This window comes from Cucurbita maxima, unplaced genomic scaffold, assembly GCF_002738345.1.
Source record: "Cucurbita maxima cultivar Rimu unplaced genomic scaffold, Cmax_1.0 Cma_Scf00038, whole genome shotgun sequence".
Lineage (NCBI taxonomy): Eukaryota > Viridiplantae > Streptophyta > Magnoliopsida > Cucurbitales > Cucurbitaceae > Cucurbita > Cucurbita maxima.
In genome coordinates this window covers 1,268,415-1,282,415 of record NW_019272054.1, presented here as the reverse complement: position 1 = coordinate 1,282,415, position 14,001 = coordinate 1,268,415, and the positions used below count along the sequence as shown (strand labels likewise).

Genomic DNA, 14,001 nt, shown 5'->3' with positions numbered 1-14,001 from the left:
ATTATAAATTTGTTCTTAAGATTATAATTACTTTAATTTTATCATTTGATAAAAGAGCCAAAAATTGGGCTCAAAATTCAATGATCCAAGTAGTGGAAACTACCAATGTGGGGTACGGTAGTAGCATAAGGAATATCTAGTGGAGAGATGAAATGGGTAGAGATTAAAAGAATACAAACCTGGCCAACAAAATTCTCAAATCTAGATGCAAAGTAAAATGCCACAAAATATTCCAAACCAAACTAATCTAATAAGATCAATGTTCTTCAATAACCTCATCCCCATACCTCAATTTCACAATTTCTTGAGAAGTAAACAGAATTTGAGTTAATTGAGTTTGATCATTAGAAATAGTATACGAGAGAAGAAGAACGGTGGAAGTTATGATTGAAGGCATGGAAACTTCTGTATCAGTTCAAGACTGAGAAAGAATTTGAACTCAAACTACAAATTCATTCCACCGCAGCAAATCTCATACTGTATCGATTTCAATTTCTAATCCATTTGTTGCATTGTTAAAAACAGAGAGGAATAAGAGGATTAGAAGAAGAAGAAGATGATGATGATCTAATTCTGAGACCTGTAATTGATTTCATTTCATTTCATTTTTCAGTTCCTTTTAGGAACTCTTTTTTTTTTTTTTTTTTTTGTATGTACAGAAGAACAACAAACATATCCCCTCCATCAAACTCAATTCATCTCCATCTCCATCTCCATCTCTTTCCCCTCTTTTTCTCACTTCTTTATTTCTGTTTTCAGATATGGATTCATGAGAAGAAAGCAGCAAAATCAACAAACCAAAATCTAATCTCCAAAAGCTACAAACCAGCAGAGAGAAGAGTCGAAGAAGAAGAATCGCTGTGGAGTGCTTCAAAGATTTCCGAATCCTCCCAAAGCCTATCGTCAAAATTACAAACACCGCTCCGCAAATCGCCCGGAATGAACACCGTCCGGCACAACGGACAGGTCCTCTGTCCGTAACCGATCCACCGATCGAGGCATCCGCGGTGGAAGATGTGGCGACAGTTAGCGAGGTGGCGGATCTCGTCGTCAGACTCGAACTCGTAGAGGCACACGGCGCAGCTCTCCGGCGGATCCAAAAGCTCGGAAAACTTCACGACGGGGAGAATCTCACGGAGAACTGCCGCGGAGAGAGGATCAAGGTCCGTCAACGGTCCCGTAGTAAAGGAATCGGACTGATTGGGCCAGGGAATGTCCGGTTCGAGGAAATCTTGAAGCCCTAGGAGGCGGAAGAGAAGGGAGATAAGCTTCCTGAGGAAGCCGAGGATGGAGAGTACGTGGATGAAGAGCTTTGGAAGAAGAAGCTCAGTGTAGCTTGCAGGAAAGCCCATGGCGGAACTGTAAACAGAACCAGTAGAGAGAAAGAGAGAGCGATCCGGAAGAGATGATGAATGGAATTATGCCGTGAGAAAGACGGCCAATTCGTATTTATAGACCAATCTTATAAATAATGCTATTTTTAATTAAATAATAAATAAATATATATATATATTTTGTAATTTTTAATTCCGTTTCTCTACGCGTAATTCTCTTTATTATTATTATTATTATTTTTTGTTAAATAAAGAGAATTTTAACCTAAGCTAAAAGATTATAATTTTCTTTGAAAATATTAATTATTAAATATTTAGAGTAGATTTAAAATTATTTTTAAAATATTAAAAACTATTTCGGTGACATTTGAGTAAACGAGGTACATGAGTGAACCAAGATCACATCTGAATGAGAGTGATTATAAAGAATACGATGACTAAGAAAGGCTTTAAAAAAGTTAAAAGTTATTATCTATACAAACAAAGTGCACGTTCCTCCTCAACCATGGAACTCTAAAATTAAGAATGTCTTGTTTCGAGCCGTTCTATATTGGAGAACCACATGTTAAAAGGACTCGTATTTGTTTCCGAGCCGTTCTCACACTCATGGAATGACCCCTCAAAAAATAATGTGTACAATCGAGGCAAGGGAGTATGGGACCAAAAAGAGGAAAGGGATGGTGATGGTCTTTGAAAAGAAAAGTCCTACACATAGGGTTGTAGTCCTAATGGGTAGCCCCACACACCATCATCTAGGAAGGTCACTTAAGTAATTGTGGGGCACTTTCAATTAACAAATCAAATTGAAAACTATGTATTATATTATCATTCTCTCTCAAACTATATACTTCAACAATATGTCACCATCAACCATACACTATAATTTCAACATTTTACTTGTATTATTGAGGATATATTTATTAATATAATCCACCGTCCAAACATATTCGACTCCATTTTATAAATGGATGGTAAAAATTATAATGTATGCCTTGTGAGATCCCACATTGGTTGAAGAGGAGAACGAAATATTCTTTATAAAAGTGTGAAAATCTCTCCCTAATAGACACGTTTTAAAATCGTGAGGCTGACAACGATACGTAACGAGCCAAAACAGACAATATCTGCTAGTGGTAGACTTGGGTTGTTACAAATGGTATTAGAGTCAGATGGCGATGTGTCAGCTAGAACATTGAGCTCTTAAGGGAGTGGATTGTGAGATCTCACATCGGTTGGAGAGGAGAACGAAACATTCCTTATAAGAGTGTAGAAACCTCTTCCTAACATACATGTTCTAAAACCATGAGACTGACGGCGATACGTAACGGGTCAAAACGAACAATATCTGCTAATAGTGGACATAAGTTGTTGCACTACTTTTCTTCAATTTCTTCGAAGAGGGAAGATTATCATCATGTACCAACACGTGTTTTTTCTATCACCTGCTTGTTAAGAAAATCGAGAAAATCACCCAATATAGAATCGTTTCAAGCTAGATACGAATAAACATTTAAATACGTCATGACCCGTTTAAATTGAAGGCTCGAGAATCTATTATAAAATCCATAGAGTGATGATAAGGTTTAGATGGATTAAAAGAAGGAAAATAATAGCAATAATAATAAAATATAGAGGGAAATTAATGTGTTGTGATTTAATAATTATGGAAAAGGGAGATGAAAGTGGATGTTTTGGGGGTACCCCACCAAAGGGCATAATACCTTATTACATGTCTAATACGGCCACAACATTGGCTGCCCTACCCAATTACCCTCCTTTACATTCCATTCACGTACGTTCCACCCATTCCTCTATGAACTTGCAACCAAACAAAATTAGGGTAAGGCTAGTTTTATGCTTCCTATAAGAGTCCCCCTCTCTAGCCATACCAATTGTTACAATTATTGTTCCGCGCAGGTTGTCTCTTTCTCGGTTACTGAAATCTTGCCATCTGGAAAGTACTGGTACTCCATCGCTTCATCTACTAGTAAAACCTTGTTTTCATGATCTCGACTCTCTGTGTCAAATCTCTGAATCTATGCTTATCTTTAACTCCCCTGAAATTATAACGAACTTCTATTATTCTTATTGTAAGCAAAGAGTGAAATTTTGAAATGGGGGTGAGTGTAACGGCCCAAGCCCACCGGTAGCCGATATTGTCTTCTTTAGACTTTCTCTTTTGAGCTTCCCCTCAAGGTTTTTAAAACACGTCTGTTAGGAAAAGTTTCCACACCTTATAAAGAATGTTTCATTCTCTTCCCCAATTGATGTGAAATCTCATAATCCACCCCTTTTGAGGTCCAATGTTCTCGCTGACACTCGTTCCCTTATCCAAATCGATGTGGAACCCTCCCAATCCATCCCCTTCGAGGCTCAGTCTCCTTACTGGCACATCGCTCAATTTCTAACTCTGATACCATTTGTAAAGTCACTAATTAGTCTAAGAAAATTAGGGGCGTCACAATGAGGTAAATGATTTGAAAAGCTTATCAAATGGGTTTGTTATAGGGTGCCACTATTTCGTGAATGACTCTTGCTTTCTTTTCCTTTGGTTACAAATACATTTCAGTTTTCGAGATTGTCTCTTGCATGTCCATTGATTCAACAATGATTTGAAAGGTTGACTACTGATTCTAAAACCTATGAATCTACGCTTATTTTCAACTCTCCTAAAATTACAACGAACCATTATTGCTTAGAGATCGTAAATAAACAGTAAAAAAAATCGAAATTAGAGTGAAGATAGTTCTTGTAGATAGATGAAACGTGACAAACGAGGTAAAACAGAAGATCCATGGATGATTTGAAAAGCTTGTCATGTTATAGGACATTGGATTGACCCACCCCACCACCATGGTTGCTTCATATTCACAAGTTTGTTGAATACAAATAAACCTAAAGTTTAAATGGGTTCAATGGAAGAGCCACCATTTTCCCTCTTGCACCTCTGTCATTATGGCTCTATTAGGGACATGGAGAACAGGTAGGCCACCTATATCCAACCATATTATTATCATATCCTCTATCTTTGCTTTATCGTGTAGGCATAAACGTTACGTTTGATGTGCTAAGCTGAGAATGTGATATTTGAAGATAAAAGTACTGTGGACATCGACTAGTTTTTGAAGTGATTGATAATGAGTATTTTTCAAATTATATCATTAATTATTTATATTGAGCATTCAAACTTGTTTTAAAAATACGACCTTTGAAAAGTGTTTCAACAATTCCTCGATACTTTCAACCTTTTTTAAAATGTTGAAAAATGTAACGTTCGTTATAAGGGTGTATAAACCTCTCCCTACCAGACACGTTTTAAAACTGTGAAGCTGACAACGATACGTAAGGGAGCAAAAGCGGTCAATATCTACTAAGAGTGAGTTTGAGCTGTTACAAATTGTTTCAAAGTTAAACATTAGGCAATGCGATATGCCAATGAGGAAGTTGGGTCCACTATTGCAGGGGTGGATTGTGTGATCTCACATCGATTGAAGAGGGGAACGAAACATTCTTTATAAGGGTGTAAAAACCTCTCTTTAGCATACGTGTTTTAAAAACTATGGAGTTGACAGCGATACGTAAGAGGTCAAAGCAAACAATATGTACTAACACTAAGTTTGGGCTATTACAAATTGTATCAAAGCTACACATTAGGCGATATGCCATTGAGGAAGTTGGGCCCACTATTGCGAGGGTGGATTGTGAGATCCTAGATCGGTTGGAGAGGAGAACGAAACATTCTTTATAATGGTTGGAAACCTCTCTCTAACATACGCGTTTTAAAACTGTGAAGGACGACGATACGTAAGGGGCCAAAGCGGGGCCAAAGCTGACAATATCTACTAATATTGAGATCCCACATAGATTGAAGAGGGGAACAAAACATTCTTTATAAGGGTATGGAAACCTCTCTCTAGCATATGCGTTTTAACAACTGTAAAGCTGACGGCGATACGTAAGTGACCAAAGCGAACAATATATACTAACATTGAGTTTGAGCTGTTACAAATTTATCAAAGCTAGACATTAGACGATATGCCAGTGAGGAAGTACGTAAGGGGCCAAAGCGGACAATATCTATTAACACTGAGTTTGAGCTGTTACACATTATATCAGAGCTAGACATTAGGCGATATGCCAGCGAAGAAGGTGAGCCCACTATTGCAGGGTTGGAGGGTGAGATTCCATTAATTGAACAGGAGAACGAAACATTTTTTATAAAGGTATGGATACATGTAAATATACACGTACATTTACACATACACATACATATATGAAGGCGCGTATGTATATATATATATATATTTATGATATAGGTCTTACATTCGTACGGACGTAGAGGACAACATAAATGGATGCCAATGGACAGCAACAAAGATTCAGTGTGATGAAAGTTAAAAAGGAAAAGTGACATGAAATTCTGAAAAAGCTAATTTATCTTGTAACACAACTGTCACCAACAAACGACCAAAAAACGTATAAAATATGTTCTCAATTTTTGTTGTGTCAGTAGTTGTCTTAATACTACACCAATCTCATGTCTCAAAATGGCATCAAACAAACAAATAACCCCCAAAATCTCTCATGTTTATAGGATAAATTAATTAAACCACCCCAACCTGTTTGCCCAGTTCATATTATTTATACATACCGATGATACTCACCTCAGACTTTGTTCCTCATTCGCACCCTACATTGACTAGGATATCACATGCTTCACTACAACTATTGTAAGGATTCATACCTGTCGGCCCCTCCGTACGTACCCTACTCGATTTTTCATGTCCTGGCTGGTTATTGCGTTGAAGATATAATTCAAAGTATTCAAAATGAAGATATGATTTAAAGTAATTGAGATATGATTCAAATATTCAAACTACCAAGATTTTAGGAGATTTGAATTTATCTAGATTTACATGATTTACTAGTCTAGTGTATAAGCTATAAATACTAGAATTATGTAACTAGCATTAAGTCCGTAGACAATAATAAGCTATTTTATCTATTTCTATCTCTTTCACTATCCCTTTTTTCCAACAATTTGGTATCAGAGCCAAGTTCTTGTCAACACGAGAGCGAGTGATTATTTTTACTTTTCACAAAATGAAAAAATGGCAATAGCTGGTTTTTCTTTCTTTGCACCGTTGTTACCAATCTTTAATGGTGAGAAATATGAGTGGTGGAGCATCAAGATGAAGACCTTGCTCAAATCGTAAGAGCTATGGGACTTGGTGGAGCACATGTTTGTTGATATATCAGAACCCACAATTGAAGAAAAGGAGAGACTAAGCGAAACCAAGAAAAATGATGTCATCGCTCTGTTCATTATCCAGCAAGCAATTCATGAGACGATTTTTTCACAAATTGCAGCAGCAACCACATCAAAGAAAACATGGTCATTTCTGCCGAATGAGTTTCAGGGAAATTCAAAAATCATAACAGTGAAATTGTAATCTCTAAGACGTGATTTTGAAACTCTGCTCATGACGAATGACGAATCAATTGCTGATTTTTTGTCAAGAGTAATTACAATAGTCAGTCAGATGCGTACCTATGGAGAGAAAATTTCAGACGAAACAATTGTTGCAAAGGTGTTGAGAAGCTTGACTCTAAAGTTTGACCATGTGGTGGCTGTCATAGAAGAAGCTAAAGATCTATTCATACTCTTCGTTGATGAACTGATGGGAATGCTTCAGGCTCATGAGGCAAGAATCAATAGATCATCATAAAAGAATGAAGAAAAGACACTAAAAGTGAAGGAGACAAGCAACAACGAAAAGTGCATCCACTACAACGCAAAGTGTGTCAAATTTAGCATCTTCAGTATCACTGAACAACAATTCTTCTCTTGAAGAACTTTCGGATGAGACACCTCCAAGGAAGTATAAATCTTTAGCTGACATATATGCATCATGTCAATTTGCTCCTACTGTTTCAGACCCTATGAATTATGAAGAACCAATTGAAAAAGAAGACGGGAAGAAAGCCATGGCAGTAGAGTTGCGGTTCGTTAAGAAAAATGAAAATGGGATATGGTTGACTTGCCAAACGAAAAGATCTATGTAGATTTACATGGGACATGCAGCACATTGCGATGACCTGTTTATCAGTTTGATGAGATTTACAAGAAGAGGTTTATGTAACATCGTCAGAGGGATTCATAAAGAAGGACAAAGAAACAAAGGTATACAAGCTGAGACAGACATTGTACGGGTTAAAGCAGACATACTTACAAAGGCCTTGTCAAAAGAAAAGCTCGGTATTTGATATCAGAAACTTTGAATCAAGGGGGAGTGTTGAGATATGATTCAAAGTATTCAAAATGAAGATATGATTTAAAGTAATTAAAATATGATTCAAATATTCAAACTACCAAGATTTTAGGAGATTGGTAGTAGATTTGAATTTATCTAAATTTACATAATTTACTATATTTCTGGTCCTTATAAGCTATAAATACTGGAATTATGTAATCCTCTGAGTATTAAGTCAGTAGACAATAATAAGCTGTAGCTTTCATTTATTTTATCTATTTCTATCTCTTTCACTATTCCTTTTGCCAACAATAAACATGGTCCGCACATCGCTTAGAAGTGAAAAACTCCTAAACAGAAGGGTATGTACGCCTGTGGAATCAAGGAGAGGTATAGGAATGAACCGATACCACATCCGACTAAGAACGATATGTGAACACGATCTGCACATCGCTTAGCAGTGAAAAATAAATAAAGGTATAAACGCCTATGGAATCAAAGAAGAATATATTGTTATTGTTTGTCGGATTGAAAGTGATACTAAATATATGATGGTTAAGAAATAGTAATTTATATAAATAAACTGTGTTTCTGTCTAATGACTCAAACATAGAAACTTCAGTGTCACAATCGCACTTTTGAGTAGCGAAAAAAAGATTGTGCGACATTTGTTTTAACCCAACGAACAAGTTAACCGTGAAAAATTCGGATTTTGTGAACAATGTCAACGTATGTTCGAGTCTCAAGTCACGTTTGAGAGAAATGTTTTAGAAGACGTGAGTGAGTAAATACGTTGAAAGTGATTAAGCAACAACAACAGGTTTGATAATATATAACTCTGGGAGTGACAACTAGTCATATCCGCATATATTACATTTGGAGGCATTTTAGCCATGGTGGGGGTTAACATGATTTTGGTGACTGGTTACACACCTCCATATTGACACGACAAGAAAGAGAAAATGTCCGTCGAAGATGAATGCATGGACAACACGTCATGACAAGCATGACTGGGATATCCGATATGCATCTATAGGCAACACGCCTTGAACAAGAATGATCGGGATATAAGTAGGTCAAGTCATATGAGACCGACGAAGAACATGAAAGGGAGAGTGATTGGACATGGAGCATTAAAATAATATTATTTAAAAAATAGAATATTAAGAAAATGGTGATTTTGAAAAATTGATTAAAATAATATTATATTTAGGCGTAAGGAGCGAAAAGGAGTGATGGTAGTTGCAGAGACACGGACGCCTACAGGTCAAGAATCGTGGGTCAAGTTGACACGTGGGTTGTCTCTTCCATGTTTCCTCTCTTTTCTTTTCTAATTATTAATAATTTCATTATTGTCCTTCTTAATTCTATTATTATTATTATATATATATATATATATAATTTTTTCAACAAAAATAATAATAATATTTCTTATTTTTTTAAAAAAAGATAAATGTTCTATTAAATATAAATATAAATTTATATCTAATAAATCTAATTTTTAAAGTATAAAATTTAGAGTTTATGTACTAAATAAATACTAAACATATAATTTAATTTTATTATAATTATAATATAAAAAATTTAATTGTCGTGTTTGTAATTATATACTATCATGAGATAACTCAAAAAAATTATCGATAAAAAAAAATAAAATTAATCAAGCATCTTAAGAGTAAAACAACGAATTTTTACCATCCAAAAATTTGTAAATATAAAATAAAATTAACCTTTACAACATGATTTGATTTCTGTATTAAAATAAACTAAAAAAAACTCGTTTTTGAATGTTTTATAGAAACGTAAAAATGAAATAAAATTTAAAATATTATTAACAAAAAATTAAAAATATATATAGGATAAAGGACAAATGATAAATTAGGCCTTTTCAAGAATTATTTGAAGAAAACTGTTTTTGATAATTTATAATTTATTTATTTATTTATTTTGAATTTCAAGATTCTTCCAAACTAAAATAATTTAAATTATAATCTTACTATTCATCTAACGTACATCAACGGTACTAATTTTACTGTTGAAATAAGATAATGTCCCAAAAAAAAAAATATTATTTGTTTTGATTAAAAGAATTATCCCATTTTCTTTAAATATAAAATATAAAAATATTAAATTATTTATTATTCGAATATGATCTTAGTTTATTTATGACGGTAATTTAAATAAGTAGTTTTTATTTTAACTGTATACTTATTTAAAAAAAAAAACATTAAAATTGTTATTTTTCTATTAAAAAAAAACTAACTTCAAATGTATATTAATTTAAATATATTTCTTAAGAACTCTTTTAAAAATTTAAAAGGCCCTAGAACATGGGTTAGGGGTTGATGGAAGTACAAATGGGCTTGGGCTGCTTTTAGGACTAAAGCAATGGACCTGGCCCAAACTAAGCCCACCAGCTCTTGAAAAATACTTTAAAATATTACTTAAATAAACTTATAATTATTTAAAGTAAAGGGTTTCAAAAGATATTTATTGGTTTAATAATTGTAATGAAGTAATATCAAACATTTTTACATTTAATTAATAGATAAGTAGATTTTTGTAAAATAATTAAAAACTTAACATTTGAGAATGAATAATTATGCTCGATTATGAACTGGTTGTTTGGTCGATTGGTCTAAAAAAATTTAAAACCAACCCAACTTCGATATATACGGTTAATCTCAATACATTATTCATTTTAAGTCATTATATTAAAAAAAAAAATTGAATCTATATTTATAAAAATTAAAAGGAAAAAAATCATATTGAAAAGTAATATAAGAAAGAGAGTGGTGCTTTTAAGACATATATTATCCAATAAATTCCAACATAATCTTTAAAAAAAACAAATAAAATAAAGAGAAAAGAGTAAGTAAAATAAATGTTATAAAAAGAATAGAAACAAAATAATGACTTATTCACGTAAGGTAAATAAAAATAAATAAATAAATATTAAAATATTATTTCGGTCTCCATGTTCTTTTTTTTCATCATTTTTTTAACATGCGTGGTTACACTCATTTCGATACAAATGATTCAGTTTCAATAACCATATTTAAATACGAGTGATTTTAAAAATATGATTATTAAAAAAAACTTAAAAAAAAGAAAATTGAAGTTACTATCTATATCAATAGGAAGAAGGTTTATGTACATGTATAGCGGCTAATGATTAGGGTAAGAAGGGAATAGAATGTTAGGAAATGCTTTGTTTCACGAAGCCATTAAAGGTGGTGGGGGCTATCTGCCATTGTTAAGGAATGAACATTTTCTTCTTCTTTGATCCCTAGTTTCCTATATAGACTGTTGTTGTCTTCTCTTGTATTTACGGTCTCAGCTCCTTCTCTATTGTTCTGTCTTTTTCTTATCTCTCTCGTTTCCACCGCCGTTGTTAATTTCTATGTTCCCTTAATTTAACTCTTTCATTAATTCGCGCAAGCCTATGCTACTTATCAATGGCTGTGCCCGCATCCACAACAGCTACCACCAACAACGCTTCTACGAATTCCAATCAATCCACCAAGCACAAGCGCCCAAAGTGCAGGGAAATCGCTGTTTCCTCTTCTTCTTCCAATTCCTCTTCTGGGTTTTCGGTTTCTTCTCATCCAAACCTCCATCGCTCTGTTGTGATCGTTTCTTCTGAGGATTCCTGGTGTTTCCCTGCTTCCAAACCCTCTGTAACCCCTCCTGTTCTTCCTTCTCCGCCGCCTCCGCCGCCGTCGCAATCGCATCGGGGGGTTACTTCTCCAACACCCACTAACGGGAATCGAGCATCGGATTCGGTGATCTCGTCGTCTGCTTTCCGGGTTCCGGTAATGGACTTCTCCGGTGCGGCGTTTAACGGTCATTCTGGATCCACCCATGACTCTTTCCCTTCTGGGTTTTCGAAGTTCAACTCTGCTCTCACCGCGGGTCTTTTGAACCCAATGTCGCCGCCGCCGTCCACCGATAAAACCCGATCGAGTCCGACCCTTTTCGAAATGATGGCCAATGAGCCTGATATTCACTCAAGAACTTCTCAGATCCCTTCTCACAGCTCCTCTGTTTTGGTTCATAAGAACCAAATTCCTGTGGAGGACAAGCAGGGTTTGATGATGCAGAGGATTTCTGAGATTTTGGGATCTCGTAGCCCTGGAAATCAGTTCAATGACGCCTCTAGCAGTGATATTCAGCTCACATTGAGCTCTAAGGATGGGATTAGCGTTTGGATCAACGTTCATCGACAAATTCTCGTAGCTCACAGTCGATTTTTCGCATCGAAGCTCTCGGAACGATGGGCGAAACAACAGCAGTCGACATCTCCATACATTGTGGAGATAGCTGATTGTGATGATATTGAAGTGTACATTCAAACCTTGAAATTAATGTATTGTAGAGATCTCAGGAAGAGACTGATGAAAGAAGATGTTCCCAAGATTCTTGGAATTCTAAAGGTATGAGGCTTTTGCTGTTTCATTGATGAATCAATTCACGATGTATGATAATTGCTATGTTTGTGGCACTGGCGTTTTAGGTTTCGGCTGCGATCGGGTTTGATGTCGGCGTGTTATCATGTTTGGAGTACTTGGAAGCCGCCCCGTGGGCCGAGGAGGAAGAAGAGAAGGTGGCTTCACTGTTATCTGAGCTTCATCTTGAAGGTGTTGCAGCAGGGGAAGTTCTAAAGAGGGTATCAGCTGAAGCTACTGGACTTGAAGATGGCCATGGCAATGGCAATGACAATGAAGAATTACTGCTCAAACTTCTACATGTCGTTCTCGAGGGAAAAGACGAGAAGGCGAGGCGCGAGATGAAAGGATTAGTTTCAAAGATGCTTCGTGAGAGTTCATCGCCGAACGACCTTCGAAAAGAATCCTTGTATGCAGCCTGTGATGGTTGTCTGCAGCTGCTGTGCCATCACTTCATGCAAGCAGTCGGGTCGGACTTTGACGGTGTCGGGGAGATTGCTAAGCAGGCTGATAATTTGCATTGGATTTTAGATATCTTGATTGACAGACAGATAGCTGAAGATTTCTTAAGAACATGGGCATCTCAGTGTGAATTGTCAGCTGCTCACTCTAAGGTTCCTGCTGTTCACCGGTTCGAGATCAGCCGAGTTACTGCTCGGTTACTCGTCGGGATCGGAAAAGGACAACTTCTGGCTCCTAAAGATGTGAGATATCAGCTTTTACAGACCTGGTTGGTGCCATTTTATGATGATTTTGGCTGGATGAGGAGAGCATCAAGAGGCTTTGATCGCCACTTGATTGAGGATGGCCTAAGCAATACAATACTCACTCTACCTTTAGCTTGGCAACAAGACATATTGCTAGCTTGGTTCAATAGATTCATAAATTCAGGCGAAGATTGCCCGAATATACAACGAGGGTTCGAAGTTTGGTGGAGAAGGGCTTTCTTGAGACGCAAAGGTGAACAGGAACGACCTCGACCAATCCGAATCGCCACCCCATCGGCACAGAATTCGTGAAGTGCTGCTATACTATACTGTTAAAAGTACAGAAAACTTCGTTCTTTCTTTGATCACTTGAGGCCTCATTCCTTGGTATTGGTTGGTTAGGATCATAATTTGTCGTGTTTCGATATCTTGTTGACCGTTTATCGAGCGTCACTGTTCGTATGAATCTATGATATCTGTGAGTTTTAGAATAATCTCTGGAGATTCATAAGTTATACCTGAAAAGTCATTGAGTTATTGTTGGAAAGCTCTTATTTATTTGTATTGAAGATCAAGTCATATCTATATGAGGATTGTTCTGTTCTGTTTTATTGATCAAATGTTTAGAATGCTGGCTTAGTTGGAGATATCTAAATGGCTTATTTGTTCAAATGCTTTCTTTAGGTTGTTGACTCTGTGGTTTCTGTCGACATTCGCTCGCGAAACATTATATTACTTGAAGTTTCACTCTTGCAGCTGTGAGATTTCACATCGGTTGGAGAGCGAAATGAAACATGTTTTATAAGGGTGTGGAAACGTCTCCTTAATAGATGTGTTTTAAAACTTTGAGAGGAAACTCAAAAGGGAAAACCCAAAGAGAACAATATCTGCTGGCAGTGGACTTTGGCTGTTACTAATAGTATCAGAGCCAAGGACGCTGAGCCTTGAAAGGGTGTGAATTGTGAGATCTCATATCATTTAGAGAAGGGAACAAATAATTATTTATAAAGATATGGAAACCCATCCTTAGTAGACGCGCGTTAACCTTGAGGGGAAGTCTAAAAGGGATAGTCCAAAAAGGACTATATTTGCTAGCGGTGAGCTTGGATTGTTACAATATCAGAGATATCAAGCGATCTCGAAGACGGGTGTAGTGAGGGAGATTTTGCTTTGGGTTGGTTTAGTTTTTAGACAAATATGATGGTGTTTGCTGCATTTTTGGTGAAAGAACATTGTGCAAGCCAAAAGGTATGCTTAA

General features: G+C 36.0%; 2 protein-coding genes across 3 annotated transcripts; one reads left to right on the top strand and one right to left on the bottom strand.

Annotated features, from left to right (window-relative positions):
- Positions 1-560: 560 nt before the first annotated feature.
- On the bottom strand, positions 561-1,432 carry LOC111469101 (E3 ubiquitin-protein ligase RHA1B-like). Its single transcript, XM_023114342.1, has one exon. The coding sequence runs from the start codon at positions 1,350-1,352 to the stop codon at positions 819-821; it is 534 nt and encodes a 177-aa protein (XP_022970110.1). The 5' UTR covers positions 1,353-1,432; the 3' UTR covers positions 561-818.
- Positions 1,433-10,841: 9,409 nt separating this feature from the next.
- Positions 10,842-13,415, top strand: LOC111469028 (BTB/POZ domain-containing protein At1g63850). 2 transcript variants are annotated; one of them, XR_002714814.1, is made up of 3 exons: positions 10,842-12,024; positions 12,105-13,212; positions 13,251-13,415. XR_002714814.1 is itself a non-coding variant. In XM_023114239.1 (2 exons), the coding sequence occupies exons 1-2, from the start codon at positions 11,047-11,049 to the stop codon at positions 13,053-13,055; spliced, it is 1,929 nt and encodes a 642-aa protein (XP_022970007.1). In that variant the 5' UTR covers positions 10,842-11,046; the 3' UTR covers positions 13,056-13,415. The 2 variants fall into 2 exon arrangements, 1 of the variants encoding a protein (XP_022970007.1); XM_023114239.1 differs by having other exon boundaries at positions 12,105-13,415.
- The last annotated feature ends 586 nt before the right edge of the window (positions 13,416-14,001 follow it).